This window comes from Vigna umbellata, chromosome 5 (genome assembly GCF_029865625.1).
Source record: "Vigna umbellata cultivar VRB3 chromosome 5, Vumbellata_1.0, whole genome shotgun sequence".
Lineage (NCBI taxonomy): Eukaryota > Viridiplantae > Streptophyta > Magnoliopsida > Fabales > Fabaceae > Vigna > Vigna umbellata.
Window position 1 is genome coordinate 31,567,635 of NC_142169.1, and position 19,556 is coordinate 31,587,190.

The 19,556-nt window shown below is 33.2% G+C and overlaps 4 protein-coding genes across 7 annotated transcripts; 2 read left to right on the forward strand and 2 right to left on the reverse strand.

Annotated features, from left to right (window-relative positions):
• Window positions 1-1,791: 1,791 nt before the first annotated feature.
• LOC124828692 (calvin cycle protein CP12-2, chloroplastic-like) lies at window positions 1,792-2,508 on the reverse strand. The gene has a single exon (XM_047302048.2). It carries the CDS (start codon window positions 2,481-2,483, stop codon window positions 2,085-2,087), a length of 399 nt encoding a protein of 132 aa, XP_047158004.1. The 5' UTR covers window positions 2,484-2,508; the 3' UTR covers window positions 1,792-2,084.
• Window positions 2,509-4,654: 2,146 nt separating this feature from the next.
• LOC124828694 (Prolyl oligopeptidase family protein) lies at window positions 4,655-11,468 on the forward strand. 4 transcript variants are annotated; one of them, XM_047302052.2, is made up of 11 exons: window positions 4,655-4,998; window positions 5,612-6,599; window positions 7,394-7,522; window positions 8,063-8,362; window positions 8,436-8,894; window positions 9,037-9,102; window positions 9,339-9,399; window positions 9,498-9,647; window positions 9,828-9,965; window positions 10,112-10,419; window positions 10,987-11,468. In XM_047302052.2, exons 1-11 carry the CDS (start codon window positions 4,743-4,745, stop codon window positions 10,997-10,999), a joined length of 2,868 nt encoding a protein of 955 aa, XP_047158008.2. In that variant the 5' UTR covers window positions 4,655-4,742; the 3' UTR covers window positions 11,000-11,468. The 4 variants fall into 4 exon arrangements, with proteins under 4 accessions (XP_047158008.2, XP_087972557.1, XP_047158007.2 ...); XM_047302051.2 differs by having other exon boundaries at window positions 4,657-4,998; window positions 10,112-10,431; XM_088116432.1 differs by having other exon boundaries at window positions 4,657-4,998; window positions 5,615-6,599; window positions 10,112-10,431.
• Window positions 11,469-13,168: 1,700 nt separating this feature from the next.
• LOC148198134 (cytochrome c oxidase subunit 5C-2-like) lies at window positions 13,169-14,532 on the reverse strand. The gene is made up of 2 exons (XM_088092049.1): window positions 14,449-14,532; window positions 13,169-13,671 (listed from the first exon to the last, which is right to left on the reverse strand). The coding sequence occupies exon 2, from the start codon at window positions 13,628-13,630 to the stop codon at window positions 13,439-13,441; it is 192 nt and encodes a 63-aa protein (XP_087948175.1). The 5' UTR covers window positions 13,631-13,671; window positions 14,449-14,532; the 3' UTR covers window positions 13,169-13,438.
• Window positions 14,533-16,265: 1,733 nt separating this feature from the next.
• Window positions 16,266-18,608, forward strand: TBL6 (TRICHOME BIREFRINGENCE-LIKE 6). The gene is made up of 5 exons (XM_047318479.2): window positions 16,266-17,164; window positions 17,282-17,474; window positions 17,564-17,754; window positions 17,952-18,110; window positions 18,211-18,608. Exons 1-5 carry the CDS (start codon window positions 16,479-16,481, stop codon window positions 18,509-18,511), a joined length of 1,530 nt encoding a protein of 509 aa, XP_047174435.1. The 5' UTR covers window positions 16,266-16,478; the 3' UTR covers window positions 18,512-18,608.
• Window positions 18,609-19,556: the final 948 nt, after the last annotated feature.

Here is a 19,556-nt window from a genome sequence, read left to right on the forward strand (position 1 = left end):
CTTTATTTATCACTGTATTACTTGTAACGATTTGGTATACTTGCCAAAAAGTTATCAATAGTGTCAATGCTAATAATAATTTTCAAAGATTGATTTAGATAAGCATAAGCGATAATGCATATCACAAATCAATCATTAACTTCTCTTTTTTTTTCTTTTTATCAAAATCTAATAAACCAATTGCATATTTAATATGTCTGGCTCATAATTACAATAAGACGAAGATAGATAAAAATGTTATGATAACGATTACAAAGGTTATAAAAGGTAGGAAAACAGTTGTAGTAGTGTTGACTGACTTGGTCTGCGAAACGGTGGTGACGTGAAAGCAAGGGTGGTAGTGAAAATATAAAAAAGAAAAAGAAATATAATCTTGTCCGTATGATTTAGAATCCTAATCTAAAACATTTAAAGTTGTTTGTTCGGATGTCCAGTTGTAATGTTTTCTCTATTTTCCTTGTCTAAGCTGTGGAGGAGGGTGCCTGTGTCATTTGTCAGACAAATATTTATAAATTACAATGAGCTTTGAGTTCAAGTTCAAGTTATTTGTCTCCTTTGTTAGACAAATATTTATAAATTATAATGAGCTTACTGTTAGGTCTGACTCATTAACCACTAATGAATGACAATATTAATTGTCAATAAATGACAATTATTTTCATTGACTCCCCGATAATTATTACTATTAATTACTTTAATGACTCTTTTTATCGATCGGTTCATGAGAGACATCATCGGTCGGCCGACTTTACCGTTCGGTCGACTATGAGCCCATAGTAACATACCGTTCAGTCGATTACGAACCCATAATCACACAAGTTATAAACGAAATTTTCTATCTTTCTATTCTCTGAATTAAACATTTAAAATATTATTTTCTTATCTCTTTTAAATGTATAATTTAACACGTATTCCTACAACTAATTGCGATTACCTTGTATTTCTCTATTTAATTTAGTAGAACAACACGTTTCATTAAAAACCATGCAAGGATCGTTTAAAAGAAAATGCAAGGACCATTTTAAAAAGAGAAACCATGCGAGTAAAGAAAGGCTCCATCTTCCTCAATCTCCATAATTTCTTTCTGCACCCGCACAGTCCTATGAAAATGACCTAAATACCCTTAATTAAATAAATACTATAAACCTGAACATTTCCCCTGTCATCATACAAGCGCCAGCACCTCTATTGCTGGAAGAAAACCTACAACGCATTGCATCTCCATTGCTCGTTGGTGCAACGATCTGCATCTCGATATAAACTTGTTGCACCTCCATCAGTTTTATTTTAAAAAAATAAAAAAATAACTGTAATACTTAATAGACTTTAAAAAAACTTGTTGCACCTACATGAATTTTTTATTACATGAAAAAAATTGATGTATAACTTTTTTACAAACTATAGTTATTATTTAGGATGTAAATTAAATAAGTTCGGTTAAAATATCTATTATAATTTATATTTAAAAGATTGTAATACATAAATGTAAATTTTATTTTATAAATAGTCGATTTTGTAAAATGAACTTAAATTTAAAATTAACTTATTAATATGTTATAAAAATTATCTTAAAATCTATTTCAATGACATTTATTGTATTATTTTCTGTTAGACCAAATATCTCCTGTTTTTTTAAGTTATTCGAATTACTCATTGGATCACATCCACTAAGAAGTAGGAAAATTTGAAGAATTTACATATCAAAGGCCAGAAATATCTTTTCGTTATGAAAGAACTGAGTATTAAAAAACTATGGTAATCAGAATGCAGGAGCATAATAGATCTTCAGTCTCAGTCACGCAATCGATATCTATTTCGTGAATTCGATGATTTGATCCAACCTGAAGTAGCTACTAACTAGTAATAACATGTTCTTCAGGCATCACAACACATAAAAAAAGTGCATAACTTGGCTCTGGTTTAACATAAGTTACCATGAAACTACGATGAGTGTCGATGATATGCTATGAATTATGCTAAAAGAAACATTAACACATAGCTTTTCAGAATTGATATGTCGTGTAAGGCAATAGTTTTACTTGGCACAGGCAATACCATCGTGCACTCCCACTTGTGTTGCAGACTCATTCATCGAAAGTTTTGCACTCTATGGTTTCCGGGTTGTCCTTGCAGTAGGTCTCCAGAGGGTCCGAATCCTTTTCCTTTTGCTTGTCCCTCGCGTCTTTCGCCGCCGCGCTCAGCTCCTCCACCTCGTCCCATGCCGCCACACACTCGCCGCTTGTCGGATCGCCCGCGCACGCTTCCTGCGCGTGCTTTATGCTCTCCTCCACCTTCTCCGATATCTTATCCGGCGCCGCGCGAACGGGTTGGATCCTCAGCACCCGACCCACCTGGACACCACCCGGTCGCATAGGTTGGCGCAGTGGAAGTGCGAATTTTAAGGCGTGCGCATTTTTGGGTGAGCCAGATGCGTTGAACAAAACTCTGGGGCTTGAAAGACTCACACCAGTCATGGTTGCCATTTTTTTTCCCTTCGCTTTCTTCTGTTTCTGTTTCTGTTTCGTGTTCTTTGGGTTTACGATGCAGTCCAAGGAGTAGAACGTGAAGATTATAGCTGTTGGTAGGGAAGATTTGTGTACACATGTTTCTTATCTGGTTCCAACCAATTATGTTCTTCCACGTAGAATCCACAATGTATAGGAGATTTTTCTCTCAAAATATCTTTTCAATAAAAACAGTGAGAAATCATTGGTGAAATTGGTCTGAGAAAAATTAAGGTTTAATTTGGATCTAACATCTAATAAAGTCACCATTCCATGTTTTTGAGAAAGAAAAAAAAATGTAGAAACTTACTTGTATAATAATAATAACTGTTATCACAGTTATTATTTTTTGTCTTATATGTTTTGACAAATTTATGGCTTTGGTTGCTTGTCAATTTTTATGATCAGGAGGTAACAATGTTTCTTTTTTTCTATATATATATATATATATATATATATATATATATATATATATATATATATATATATATATGTGTTTTTTTTTTTATATATAATATATATAACAATACAATTGCTATTAAAAATGAATAGAAATGACACCGGATTAAAAATAATTAAATTTGATTATTTTAATATTAAATTTTTTTAATATAAATAATTTTATTATTTTAAAACACTTTATTTATTTAATAAAAAATTTAGTTATTTGAATTTTTTAAAATATTTTTTCCGTATGATTAATTTTTGCAGTGAATTATTCGATTTAGACTTATAAGTTTTTTCGTTTGTACAAGTTAAGTTTTAGTTATTTTTTTAGTCTTTTTCTTTTATCTGTTGTGAGATTTTTTCTACTTACATGCATTTTCTTAGTTCTCTTTATGAGTATATGCTGATTAATGATATTTTATTGTGATGTTTAATATAGAGTATCCTGCTAGTTAGGAGGAATTTAAATGATCAGAGTTTTGTAAGTTATTGGTCAGGTAAGAAAAACTAATTGCATTGTTTTTGTATTGTAAATACCTTAAAATTTGTAATATTATGATTGTGTGGTGAATTAATTGAATAATTAATATGTGTGATATATTTAATTGTGATGGGTTCTTAAATTGCAATAATTGATTATATGATGAATTTTAAGGATGTTGTTTGATTGGATTGTAGATGAGATTTTTGAGTTAGTGAAGACTGTGTAAATTAAATTTGGCATGTTTTTTAATTGTGTTGCTTGTTGGACTGAACTTGCAGGGTTGGATTGAGCTTACAGGGTTGGAATGACATAAATTTACAAAATTATGTTATATCAAATTATGCAGACTCGCTAAGCGAAGTCAAAGTGAGAGAGTTACTGACTTTGTGGTTGCTAAGCGATAATATACTGGTTGGACAACGTCAGAGTCAGATAGCTACTGACTTGATGATCGTTGGGCGAGAATATACCTATTGGGCGAAGCTAAAATCATAAAGTTTATTGATTTGGTAGTAGTTGGGCAAGACAAGCATCACTGAACAGCTTTGTGAAAAATTAAGTATGAAAATTCCAATAATGACTCGTTGAACAAACTATGTGGTCGTTGGGTAAGTGTATTTTTAAATATTACTCATTGAACGAATAAATATTCTCCTTGAACAAAATTAACATAGTATAATTCTATTTATGTGTATTTTTCTGATATGTTTAAGGTGAGTTTATGTGATGTTAAAATGATAACTATTTTATGAAGTTTATTTGTGAATAATTGATAGATTTATGGATAAATATACATGCAAATAATAATGTATAATATTGTAATGATGGTGAATATTATAGACGTAATTTCATGAATCTCGTAGGAATATTTTATAGTAACGTTTAATTAATGTACATATTAATGTAAAAATGAGATGTTAGAGGTTATCTTGTTACTTTAATAACCATTTAACCTCATATAAAAATAAATTTACGAATATGAAATACTCATTGCACTTCTACTAAAATACTTCTCTTTGGACCACTTTGTATTTATTTTTTCTCCTTCTCTCCTTCTGTTTTTTTTTCCTTCTCTATGAGAAGCAAATGGATAATTTGGATCCTTTCTACATTCAGTTACACATCAAAACAACTAAAATTGATAAATTTTTAATTTAAAATATTAATTTGTTATGTAATAAAATCAATAACACATCGAAACGAAATGCACTGAGGCTATTGGTACCGGAAGAGTTACGAACTATGGACATACCGAGACGGCTGAGAGAAAAAAATATCACACAGGAATAGAATTTTTTATTTTATCAATGATGCGACTACACAAACTGTACCATCGCTTCACTCTTCTCCCTTTTTCGCCATTATCGCTCCCTTCCAACCCCTCTCTTCTTCCTCTCGCTCCTCCGCTGCGCCTCACGCTCCCTCTCCGGACCGCTGTGAACATCGCTTCCATGGCTTCTTCGCGGTTGCGCAATCTAGCGCCTCTCGCAGCTGCGCCTACTGAAGACGCCACTGCCGCCTTTTCTTCCTCTGCCAACGCCGCTACTTCCGCTGATTACGAAGGTTAGCTCAGCACTCATTCCTTCGCCACTGTTTTTGCTGTTGTACCGCAAGACTAGGTGTTGTTGTTTTTTCCTCTTACAGTGTTTCGATTTCGTAAGCGTCGTGCGTTGATGACCTGATACTTATTAATCTATTGATGCATATTCATTCGGTTGATCGTTTACCTGGAGTAAAATTTCAGCTCCTTGATTTTTGGACTACGCTCAATTAAGTTGCCGATGCTGTGAAAATACGAAATTATCATAGCGATCAAAGTAATTGAATGACCGATCGTTAATTCACCATTAACCGTATTAATGAACTTATTTTGGTAGAGTTTAAATATTTTTAGGCTAGTGAACTTTTGTGTGTAGTTCGATGATTTGCCACTTTCTTTTTACTGACTGACGATTGCATAGAGTTTTACACGAACAACGTTTGAGGTGAGCTCCTTAATAATTTGGTATAGGAAGTGAAGAGATTCACTTCATTTTCTGTCGTATACTCCGTAGTCCTTTTGTATTCGAGCTTGACTTAGACATAGTTGTGAAATTCATATTCACATGTATAATATTGTTTGGATTGCTTTACTTATTTCTAGATGCTGACCTTTTATTCTGATTTCCAACACTAGAAGAGTCAACTGTAGGAACAAATTATCGTGTTCCTCCACCTGAGATCAGCAAAATAGTTGATGCTCCACCAGTACCTGCATTGTCATTTTCACCACTCAGGGACAAAATTATCTTTCTCAAGCGAAGAGCTCTACCTCCACTGGCAGAAATAGCAAGGCCGGAGGAAAAGTTGGCTGGTATACGTATTGATGGAAAGTGCAATACTAGGAGTCGCATGTCATTCTACACAGGTATAGGGATCCATCAAATTCTTCCTGATGGCACATTAGGGCCAGAGATAGAGGTGCATGGTTTCCCTGATGGTGCTAAAATAAATTTTGTTTCGTGGTCTCCTGACGGATGTCATTTGTCCTTTAGCATTCGTGTGAAAGAGGAGGATAGTGATAGCAGTAAACTCACAGTGTGGATTGCAGATGTGAAAACAGGGAAAGCCATACAATTGTTTAAGTCACCAAATATACACTTGAATGCAGTTTTTGACAATTATGTTTGGGTAAATAACTCTTCTTTGCTTGTTTGTACCATTCCATCATCACGGGGAGCTCCGCCAAAGAAACCTTTGGTTCCTGCTGGCCCCAAAATTCAATCTAATGAGGAGAAAAACATTGTTCAAGTAAGAACATTCCAGGACTTGCTGAAAGATGAATATGACGAAGATTTGTTTGACTACTATGCCACCTCACAACTTGTTTTAGCTTCTTTGGATGGTTCTGTAAAAGAAATTGGCCCACCAGCTGTTTATACCTCAATGGACCCTTCCCCAGATAATAAGTACATTTTGATTAGTTCAATTCACAGGCCATACTCTTTCATTGTTCCTTGTGGAAGATTTCCAAAGAAGGTAGAGCTTTGGAGTGCTGAGGGAAAATTAATCAGGGAGCTTTGTGATTTGCCCCTTGCCGAGGACATTCCAATTGCATTCAATAGTGTGCGTAAAGGGATGCGCTCCATTAATTGGAGAGCTGATAAGCCTTCAACACTTTACTGGTACTGATCTGAATTTGAATTTATATTTATTGCCGTGGCAGTACATTGTGGACATTAAAATTTATTTTACTTTCCTTTTGTTAGCAATTACTATGCTTGATTGAACTTAAAAAGACATTTTTTTTTAAATATGCACTTGATTTTTTTTTTTTCATTACTTTCTCTCAAAATTTTGTAGTGCTTAAAAATTAAACTTCCCTACTGTGTCTTTTCAGTGTTAAAATTCATTGGCATGCAAATAAAGCATTTACTTTACAAGAACAATCATGCAGGTCTATAGTTAAGAATACCTTTATGCACATTTATTAAATATCCACTTGAGGGCATGGACATGAACTTGATGTACAAACTATATAAGTATTGAATTGTTTAGGTTATTGATTGAGAGTTCAATGGAATAACCTGGATATTTATACACTCCTGATTGGAGGATAATGTACAATCATAGCCTCCCCATCCAAAATAACATGTATCTGAGCGTGTGCTCATGGATTATTATGTTTTTGTATTTCAAATATAGTTTATGTTCTTTTCTTTTACTGCAGAACCAATTGTTTGTCTATGTTGGATTACGCATGGTTGTTTTCTTCAACTGACTTCTAATGTTCTCATCATATGAATTTCTCTTAAATAGATGTTTCATCATTCATTCACATTCTGGAATTCTTTTATTCAATATAAAATTCTCAATTTTTTCTATTCATTTGCATTGTTGTTTCTATAGTCCCATATTATATATGGATTTGTTTCGTGATTTCTTAATCTGTTTAAATTGCTTCATTTGAGGTTTCTAGGGTAGAAACTCAAGATGGAGGTGACGCAAAGGTTGAAATTTCTCCTCGTGATATAGTTTATACACAGCTTGCTGAACCTATAGAAGGTGAACAGCCAACAATATTCCACAAGCTTGATTTCCGCTATGGGTATGGATACAATTGGTTGATTTACATTGTTTTCTTCCCTCTATAATTTATGTACTTGTTGGTGTATTCACAATGACATATATGGGCATTATTTGATCCTTTCAAGTTGTTTCTTCTTAGTATTGTAAATATGCTTCTGATTGCTGAGGTTTATAGTTGACACTAGTTTGAATTCCATGTCTTACCCATTCTCTCAAATTGTCTATCTTAATGCTGTAATTGCTATTCATATCTTTTTGCACTCTTGATCATCATGACCGGCCTTTGTGTTGGTTTGCATGTCACTTTCGTAGTCTGGACTGATAATTGTACTTGCAAATAATAGTCCGAGTTATTATTTATTTTATGTCTAGCTCATGGCATGATTATCTAAGTAGCAGTTGTTAAGATAATTCCTTACCATGCTTACTGTAAACTTCACACTTTTTTCAGTTTTTATTTTTTGGGTTGGGGGAAGGGTTTAGAGATACGTGGAAACAATTATATTGTGCTTATATTCTAAAATCTTGAACACTGTTTTTGTTTTCCCCATATGTACAGAGGGGTTTCTTGGTGTGATGATTCTCTGGCTCTGGTGTACGAGTCTTGGTACAAAACTCGGAAAATAAGAACATGGCTAGTTTCTCCTGGATCTGAAGGTGTAGCTCCAGACATCCTATTTGATAGATCTTCAGAGGATGTGTACTCTGATCCTGGCTCTCCTATGTCGCGGAGAACTCAAGCTGGGACATACATCATTGCAAGGATAAAAAGAGCCAGCGATGAAGGAAAATACATTATACTGAATGGAATTGGTGCTACACCAGAAGGGAACATTCCATTCCTTGATCTGTTTGATATGTAAGTGTCTTAAAGTGCGTATTATGCTTCTGATATGTTCTCATATATGACGGTTTGAACCAAAATGTTGCAGAAATACACGTAAAACAGAACGAATCTGGCAGAGCGATAAAGAAAAATATTATGAGACAGTTGTTGCTCTAATGTCTGATCAGGAAGAAGGGGATTTGCATTTGGACAAGCTGAAGATACTGACTTCTAAAGAGTCAAAAACTGAAAACACCCAATATTACTTGGTTAGCTGGCCAGATAAAAAAACAGTTCAGGTTACAAATTTCCCTCATCCGTACCCTCAACTTGCATCATTGCAGAAGGAGATGGTCAGGTATCAGAGAAAAGATGGGGTTCAACTTACAGCTACATTATACCTGCCACCAGGTTACAATCCATCAACAGATGGCCCTTTACCATGCCTGGTTTGGTCTTACCCTGGAGAGTTCAAGAGTAAAGATGCTGCTGGACAAGTTCGTGGTTCTCCAAATGAATTTCCTGGGATAGGTTCCACATCAGCCCTTCTTTGGCTGGCTAGAAGGTATTGGTTGTCTTTACCAACAATGGGTTTCATTTGGGTATTTTTATTTAGCATAATTTTACTTGCTTCTCTGTTCCCAATTCAATATATGTTTTTGTAAATAATAAGATAAACCTCTCTTTGAATACTTTAAATACTGTAGGTTTGCAATTCTATCTGGGCCTACCATTCCTATTATTGGTGAAGGTGATGAAGAGGCAAATGATAGGTAACTTGATAATGATATTGTTACAGCTGTGGGATCTTTACCATTTACTTATCACTAATAGTTGTTCAGCCCATGAATTTCAATCTTGTTTTCTCTTCAAATTGGACTTTCAAATTTTTGGACCTATGAGACTGTTTGTTCTTTTCTTCAACGTGTTCAAATTTTTCCGTTAAGTACCCCGTAACTAGTAAAGCTTTAGAGTTTATCTGATATAAAACCAAATATCTGCATTTCAGGTATGTAGAACAATTGGTTGCAAGCGCCGAGGCTGCTGTGGAGGAAGTTATCAGGCGTGGGGTAAGCTTTATATTTATTGTATGGAGAATATAAAACTGTTAGTCCATACAAGTATTATGACTGAAGCCATTTTTGGGGGGTTCACTTGTCACATCTAGGTAGCCGATCCAAAGAAAATAGCTGTTGGTGGACATTCCTATGGTGCGTTCATGACTGCTAACCTCCTGGCACATGCACCTCATCTTTTCTGTTGTGGAATTGCACGTTCTGGTGCTTACAACAGAACACTTACTCCTTTTGGTTTTCAGGTATTTCTTGTAGTGGCTTGTATTTTTCTTTCTTCTACAACCATAAATTGTTTTTCTTTTGTCCTACAGTTCCCTCTAATCTGCTTTCACACCCTCTTCTTTGAACTGCATGTTACCTTGTGACTTTGAGTGTACTTTAGAATGAAATCTTTTTATGTCTTCATGCACATCCTTCTGTAGAATGAAGACAGAACTCTTTGGGAAGCTACTAATACTTATGTTGAGATGAGTCCTTTTATGTCGGCTAATAAAATAAAGAAACCCATCTTGCTTATTCACGGGGAAGAGGACAATAATCCAGGAACATTAACCATGCAGGTAAGAGAGGAATTCCTGTCTTGGCTATTCTCATATGCTGTCATCAATTAATTGGTTGTTGCTGTGGTTTTTATATTTTTGAGGAAGAACCCTGGGATCTTTCGTTATCCAATTGCATTCTGCTTACCCTTTGTCCTGCTATGCAGTCAGACAGGTTTTTCAACGCACTGAAGGGTCATGGTGCTCTTTGTCGGCTAGTCATTCTCCCTCATGAGAGTCATGGTTACACTGCCAGAGAAAGCATCATGCATGTACTTTGGGAAACAGATAGATGGTTGCATAAACACTGCGTGTCCAACAGTTCTGATGCAGAAGAAGACCATGAAACTGGCACCGTCAAAGAACATGTTAGCAAAGTAACAGCAAATGCTGAAAGCAAAGTGGTTGCAACCAGCGGAGGTGGCAGCAGAGAAGTGTCTGAGCTTGAGAACGAAGAATTTCATTCTCTGCCAAGGTCTTCCTTGTGGTAACCACATCTTCAGCCTTAAATTTTAGAGTGAAATAAGTCTTTGGTACCTCCAAAATTAGTTCGTATTGAAATTGGTATTTTCAATTTTTCTTTAGTGTTTCTAATACTCAATATTTAATAAATACGCCATTTTGGTTGTTACAGTAATTTTAGTATTCTTGAGTTGACAGTGTTGATATTTAATTATCCTAGTAAGACATTTACAATGTTGTCAATCGAAAATTAACAAAAATTAAAATATTAATTACATGTTGGATATACAAACATTGACATTTATTTTGGAGGTACTCAAAATTTGTTAAACCTAAATTTTAATTCCAAAAGACACCTTCAACTGAAAGTTAATTATTTCTTCAGAATGATAAATTTACGAGCAGTAAGCCCTGTATGGCTTGGCCATATTCTTACCTTGCGAAGAATAGACGTGAGCATGCGGGCAACGTTATTTTGGCATTTCCCATGCAACCAAATAATTTAGACTATATTAAAACACATGCTGCTCATTTTTACCATCTATCTATGCATTAACCTTGAGCTTTTTTGTTGTTGTAGAGGAATTATCTGAACTTGGAATAGAATCATCCAAATGATGCATGTGGAAGAAAGAGCTGCAAGATGCTCTTCAGTGTGAGGACGTTCAGATTGACAGGGATCAGTTACATTACAAGTAGGGGATATCAGAAGCTACTTGACGATTTCATGTAAAGAACCTTTAAAAACTACAGTAGCAATAATGGCATTGCTGGTTCAGTGGTAAGTTGCCAAAATATTTGAATGATTTAGCAGTATGATTCATCATCTGTCGCTTGCGTTTTCACAAGGCTCTCCTTTGCGGCTTACCTGAAAACAAAGCAATCTAAAATACTTGAGGTAACCAAACTCACTACTTATTCTTCCAATGCTGTTTGATATCTTCCATCATAATCATGGAGTTGTGATTCTTTTTACTGAATATACAATTGTACTATGATGGCAAATGATGAAGCTTGGAATGATGTTTTGTTTACCTAAATACCTACATATTTTGCGGGGCCTGTCTGAGGGATTCAACAATTTCCATGATAATTGAGGAGTTAATCTTGACAATTTTATGACGTACATACCTAAAAGCTTGATAATAGATTGCATTCGCATTGAATATTTGGTTTTAAAATGCTCAGTTCCTATAAATAAGGTAATACTTATTTTTTTATATTTAGAAAATGTTGATTTTTTTCTCTCATTTATAACGGTGTAATGTGCATTTATTATTTTCAAATCAAGGGAACAGTTTTTGTGTCAATTAAACATTAGATATATTTAATTGTTAAATATTGAAGGTCGTAATCGATCATAAAATGTTTCCTATTTTTACTGTTTTATTAATTTTAACGGTTTTTATTGAATAGTGACAAATAGACCAATCAAATTAGTTCATCTCATTGGATTTGGTTCTAGGTCACATGAGTTAGAGTTAAAGGAGTTCACAAAATAATAAAAAAAAAAATCTTTTCTTAAAAAAATTCCGAAGTCAAATATTCATCATCTTTTATTAATATGTTTACTATTTTATTCTTAATAATATATTCATAATAATATTCAAAAGTTTTATGATTAAGCTAAAATACTCATCTAATTGTTTTTTTAACTTAATCATATTTATTAGTTTTGTATTTCTAAATCAAATTACGCTATTGTATTAATATAAATTTGGAATATAATAATTAAAAAAATTATTTTTTATATTTTAAAACGTATAATTATGGATAGATGTTAAAATTATGGATCAACAGGCAAAATGGCTCGGAACCCATCTGCATCCCATTAATAATGGTCCAAATTTTCGTTCATTGTCCCAAACCTCTAGAAGAAGGCTGATCAAAATTACAAGTGCTACAACAAAAAGTACACCCAACCCTGCAATAAGCTCCATAACCAAGTCATACTCAATACCAAAGAAAGTAATACTTCAATTAGCTCACTGTTTATCTTAGTGCTTTTCTTGATTTAGACAACTTAGCAAAGCATGATTATTTACTGGTAACAACCTCCAAATTTCCTTGTCCCACTTACAACCTCCGAATTTTATGAATGTAATATATTTCAAAATATTTCTATTTAATATTCAAAATATTTCTATTTAATATTCAAAATATTTCTATTTAATATTCAAAATATTTCTATTTAATATTCAAAATATTTCTATTCAACAGGTAAGCCCCCTTGACGTCCCATATAATGTAAATTAACAACACTTATAATGAAATGTCCTTAAAATTAGATTGTACTTTGATGAAATGAAGTCACTGGAACATTTTTATAAACATGGGTAAAATCAGAAAATATAAATAAAAACTACTTCTCATAAGTCAATTAACTCCTTAATTTTTGCATATTGTTCAACAATCCAATATGTTGCCGTTCGCTGAAAGTTTTAATTTATCACAGTCGTGGCTGAGTTTCTGCAAGAACATGAATTAATCGCCGTAGAATTTCCACTGAGGATGGCTAGATTTCCATCATGACGCAGCATTTAAATTCACTTTGTTTCCAACGAGAGGAATAATCTATGGTAGGCATTAACAGTATGATTCTAAACAAGACAACTAATTTGAAAGGATGAAAAAAAGAGAAGTTGTATTACAGACAGCTTCATATTCCAGAATCCTTAACTTGTGTCTTTTTCCATCAATACCGAACTTTGTATTGTAAAGTTTAACAAAAACGAGCAACATAATATGTTCTTTCCGCAATCCTTTAGAAACACTACATTAAGTTGCAAAAACTAGCTACAAAGTTTAATAGATAAAACAACATTAAAGACATCTCCGCTCGTGCAGCTTGGGGAAAATAGCTTTGCAATGAAAAGCAACAAAAAGAACTCTATAAAATTTCTACCTTGGTACAAAATCCTTATTAATCTTAAAGTCACCTCACATACATATCAAGAGCCAATTGAATGCAGAGAGAAATAAATGCAAAACAAAAAAGTGGAGTGTTTTGGCAGAAAACACAACCATTTTCATTATTCCTCCACCACAACACCAATCTCACCTTTTTCCAGGAAATCATAAAATGTTCTGACCTTTTTCTTTTCGTTCCATTGATTCATCTTCCAGACAGTGCCAGCAGCTAAACCAAGAACTGTTCCAATAATTATCTCCTTCACAACATTTGGTCCTTTCAAAGTAGCATGAGCAATCCTAGGACCAGCCATTTCCTTCACTGTCTCTAAACTTGTCAATTCTACAAACTTTCCTAACATCGATCGCAAATGAATGCATGAGTAAAGGAAAATATTTGTAAGACAGTTTTCTTTATCCATAATCATGAAAGTAAAAAGTTTTATATTCTCCCTTGATAACCCCACAAAGAGTTAAGAAAATAAAAATTAGATTGGGCCGACAATTAATATAAAAGTAAATTTGCTCGGTAAAACTAACAGATTTCGCTTAAAAATCATGATCAAATACTATAAACTCTGATGAATTTAATTTGAAAATAATTACTATTTCTCTCTGTTGTTTTTCCTAATAATTTTATAAATGCCTTTGTCTTCACGTCGTTCTATATACATTTGTTTCTTACAAATAAACAAAATAAAAGAAAGTGACTCTGTTATCATTATCATCAACAAAATAAAAAGGATCAAATCAGATTTACTGAGATGAAACATGACTCGTTCATTCCTCATCCCACTGTTCCGATTTAGGCTACTAATGAAGAACATACTGATTGCAAAAGAACATAATTAATCCTAGCTTAGCTTCTATTAAAACAAACACCATATCTGACGTCAACATTATCCAAATAATTGTCGTTGAAACTAAGAACGGGGAATGGAAGTTATAGCAACGCATCCTCAAATAGTTCCCAAAAATTCTAACATGGCTACCAATTTACTGAAAAAATGTATAATAAAAGAAACTAACGGAATGAACAATAAGGAAATTAATATAAATTAAAAATTTGATCGATAACACTTGAACAAGAATCCAAGATTTAATAACAGAGCTACCAAATTAGAGAACTCACCACTGCTTCAGGCTCAAGATCTTTTCTTCACAATGTGTACAAGAAAAAAATGTATATACATTATGAACTTCGACGGCATTTCAGCTGGGCCTTTCTAGCCCAAGCTAAAAGAATTTGGGTTGAAATACAGGCCCAATTTCAGTGTACCTTAAAGCAAGAGCAAGCAATAATACTACCATGAATATGTCCGTGCATTGTCCACCTTTTTCGACGCTGAAGCTAATAATTCGCTTTCGTCATTTCTAAATATCCAAAATTAACTTTCACATTCCTTTAAAAAAATATAACTTTCTCATTTTTCATGGTAGGAATTAAAATGTTAAAATGAATTTCCCATTTACTTATTTCCACTCATTTTTAAATATTTTATATTTATTTGTTTATTTTTGTCTTATATTAAGATTTGAGTTTCAATTTTAAGTATTCAATTATGTAAACTTTTAGAATATATATTTTTTAGACGTTAAATCACTAATAATATCTTATTTTATCTGCTTGTTTTTTAAATTTTATGTAAGAATATTATATAATTCATATTTAAAACAATAAAATAATTACAGTGTGACGAAGATGAAAATAAATAAATAAAACTTGTACTTGTTGCCATCCTTCTGGTCAATTCCTCTAAAATGACAAATAAAAATAATAAATGAAAAAATAAATTGAATTTATAAGTTTCTAAATATTTTGGATTATGTTGGGCAAACCTAATTAATAAGTTGGTATACACCAAAATATAATCCTTTCCGCTGTGAAAGGTGACCACAGCTGTACAATGATATTAATATAATATTTTCCAATGCGCACTATAAGACTTTAAATATTTAATTTAATACATATTAGAACTTGAATATAGGATTATTAATTAGCTAACATGACTTTATTTAGTTATTTTACATGTTTGATAATTTTTTTTAAAGAAATAGTGTAAAATAAAATCCAAAATATAGAAAAAATAATTATTATTTGGAAAATGACACTTGAACAACCATTTTTGACAACATTTAGACACGCGCACACGTGTCAAAATCTGAGTGGTCCAGTTGAAAAAATTAAATGAAAATGGACCACTCAGATTTTGACACGTATGCGCGTGTCTAAATGTTGTCAAAAATGGTTGTTCAAGTATCATTTTCCTTATTATTTTGATAGTAGGGTCTGAACGTGTTTTGTTCCAAATGCATCGGCGAGGAATAATGATATTGATATTGGGTGCATGTGATTATGAGTAGAATACACTGTATACCTTCGACTTTATTCCCATCTTAAAATAATTAAAAAAGTGGTTGATGAGTAATGAGGGTTTAGTTAGAGAAAGTAAGTAAAATAATCAAGAAGATGGTGGAGGTTGGTTTTGTCAAAGAATAAACAACATATTCCCGACACTGCAATTTAATTTTAATTTTTATTGCTCGTATATTCTCAAACTTTTGTCAAAGAAATTTAATTTTTATTACATTTAAATTTACAAACTTTTGTAAGAATTTTAAAAAGATAAATGTATGCTTAAAAAGTTAAAATTAATACGGATATCTCCCTCACTCAAGGAAAAACACCTCATAACATAATGCGTAGACAAAATCATAGTGGATAAGGACGTATCTCTCGGTCCCTACTAAGAAAAATTATGATTTCAAACCTGTTTTTTCCTTTTACATTCTTTTAATAATAAAATATTATATTTAACCATAATAATAAAAATAAATAAAATTTTAAAATAAAAATACAATATTTAAAGTTGTTAAATATATTATTATATTTTCCTTTTTCTTTTTAGTTATGACATTAACTAAGGAACATTTTTGGCCCATTACCAGTTCTGCAGCGTGAACCGATGACAGTACTTATCAGAAAATTAGAGATTTATTATTCTGAATCCAGCGGCCTGTTGTCACTCACATTGCTTCTGGCTTTAACTTCTTTCTACACTAATTAATATTTAATAGTTTTTTCTCTTGCAATTTCTGTAATAATTCGTGCATGAAGTATGATACTACCCATTGACTCGTATTGAAGAACAGTTCTGGGCAATGGAGAGACAGAGAAGTTTCTCCTTCAAACCCACTAGGCTTTTGGTTTTCTCATTCACTATCTTTTCCTCGATTCTCTTCCTCTCCACCTTCACCACTTGGCTAACCAATTTCACTCCTTCAAATCACCAACATATTCATCTTCATTTCAACACTTCTTCTACTTCTACTTCTACTGCCAATACTTCTTCATCCTCTTCTGTCGGTGACGGTGACAGTGTGGCTCTCCCACCTTTATTTGTTCATTCCTTGACCGAAAATTTCACACTGAGTGGTGAGAAAATTTCAACTTTGATCGATAACCGTCTGTCCAGGACCCAGGAAAGCTTATCTGGATCCAAATCTGAACCTGTACGACACGATGTTGGTGCTTCGAATGTCAATTTCACGGCAATGCGAGAGTATGGAACTTCGCCTGAGAGGGTTCCCGGCAACGAGCAGAAGAAGATAGTAACTGGAGGTTTAGATGGGAATACTCAAGTTCCTTTTTTGAAAAAGATTGAGCAGAAGGGAGTTGAAGGGTGTGATTTAACAAAAGGGTATTGGGTTTTTGATGAAAGCTATGCCCTTTATTCCAAAGATTCGTGTCCTTTCATAGATGAAGGTTTTGATTGTGTGGGGAATGGAAGATTGGATAGAGACTACTCTAAGTGGAGATGGCAGCCCAAAGACTGTGACATTCCGAGGTACTCCCAATATCAATCTTTTTGGATTTTTTTTTTCTTTGTTTACTTTTCTACCGATGCAGTATTTAGGAAGAAAATGAAAGTTTTGCTTTTTGGTACTGTGATTTTTTTGCGAAGGTTCAATGCAACTAAAATGCTGGAGTTGATTAGAGGGAAAAGGCTTGTTTTTGTGGGTGATTCGATTAATAGGAACCAATGGGAATCAATGTTGTGCATGTTATTGGGTGGTATTAAAGATCCATCGAGAGTGTATGAGACCCATGGAAGGAAAATTACGAAAGAGAAGGGAAATTATAGTTTCAGGTTTCTGGTAATTCTGCAGAACCGTACTTCTATTTTGTGATGTATGGCTGGTCCTGGAGAATTAGGTGTTCATACTTTACCCTTTCAATCTTGCAGGATTATCAATGTACGGTTGAATACTATGTCAGTCATTTCTTAGTTCATGAAAGCAAGGCAAGAGTTGGGCAGAAACGAAGACCAACCTTGCGAATTGATGCCATTGATCATGGTTCATCAAGATGGAAGGGAGCTGATGTTTTGGTTTTCAACACTGCGCATTGGTGGTCACATTACAAAACAAAAGCTGGGTTAGCACTTTTCTTCCTTCTTTAGTTTGTAGGCCTAGAAAGAAACCTTTGCTGATGTGTGCATTACTCAATACTTGCACTTCAAAGTGTTAATTATGTTAGAGAAGATGAAACTGTACATGATTCTTAATTACTACATACATGATTCACATCAGTATTTCTCTGATCTGTATATAACAGTTATGATTCTCTAACAGGATTTATTACTACCAAGAAGGAAGTGTGGTTCATCCCCAGCTAAATGTTTCCACAGCTTTCAGAAAAGCTTTAACGATTTGGTCTTCATGGGTGGACAGACACATCAATCACCGAAAAACCAGAGTTTTCTTTCGAAGTTCAGCACCATCACATTTCAGGTTTGTTTCTGATATTCCCTCATTCTACAATAACTCTTGTATTTTCCCAAGTTTAAGATGTTCAGAGATGCTGATTAGTGAAGTTAATCCTTTGCAACAGAGGTGGTGATTGGAATTCTGGAGGGCATTGTACAGAAGCCACTCTTCCTCTAAATGAAACCTTATTAAGCACTAGTTATCCTGAGAAGAACATCATCGTAGAGCAGATAATAGAGCAAATGAAAACTCCTGTGACATTGTTGAATGTAACTAGTTTGTCAGCATATAGGATCGATGGTCACCCATCAGTTTATGGGAGAAAAACACGATCTTCTAGGATTCAAGATTGTAGCCATTGGTGTCTTCCAGGAGTTCCAGATACATGGAATGAATTGTTATATTTTCATCTACAGAGTAGATAACAGTTACCACTTCAAACTCTTTTGCGCTTCATTTTTTCTGGAACCTGTATATACACAGCTTGTGAAATATATTCCCTTTCTTCACTAGTTTAGCTTATTTTGATCTTCACTCTAACATTTTACGATTGCAGTTCTTCTCATTCTACACGTTAATAAAGCAAACTTCGAATTTTGGAGAACAATAAAATAGGTTGAACTGGATCCATGAGGACCACACGTTATCATTACGAGGGTAGAACATTATCATGAGGTGTGTATTTCTTTCATGGAGTTGTTTCATATAATTTGTTCACCTATAAGGTAAGAACGGTGTAGAACGGTTTAGGAAGAAGATAATGTAAGAATGGTGTAGAATGCTTGTAAGAAGAAGATAATTTTGTTCATACTATCTTGCAATGTGTGGAGGATGAGCTCTAATAACTTTACGTAAAGATAGACATTAAAATTACATTTAGCTGACCATATTATTTCAATCATCTTAAAATTATTGGTGAAGATGCGACACTGCTTGTAATAATAAGGATATGAGAAAGTAAAATAATACAATAAATAAAAATGAATTAAAGAAAGAATTATCAACATTATTTTCTTCATAATTGGAAGTTTATATTTTCTTTTATTTGATTTATTGAAGTTGATGCTTCTAAGCTTTAAAGTTGAAGAGTGATAAACAAGTTTTAATCACTAATTTTTCCTATATTTGGAAATTTCTTTAGATTACTAACCCTTTCCTTTAAAATTATCTTTTATACATTGAAAACTTTAAAGGAAAAACTAAAACTACATAAAGAATGAGTTTGATGTTCTCTTTACATGAGCTTCTTCTTGGGTTTTCTTTTATCATTGGTATCTTATTTGAATGACTCGAGGAATTTTTCACAAACTTTATTGTCATCATTTTCAAACCTTAATTATATACCTAGAAAATTATTGTTTAACAAGTTCTATTTCAAACCTAGATTGTAATATTTCAGTTATAAATGTTTTGTTGATGAAACTATAAAACAAAATTAAAAGAAAAAGAACAAGTTACATTATTAAACTT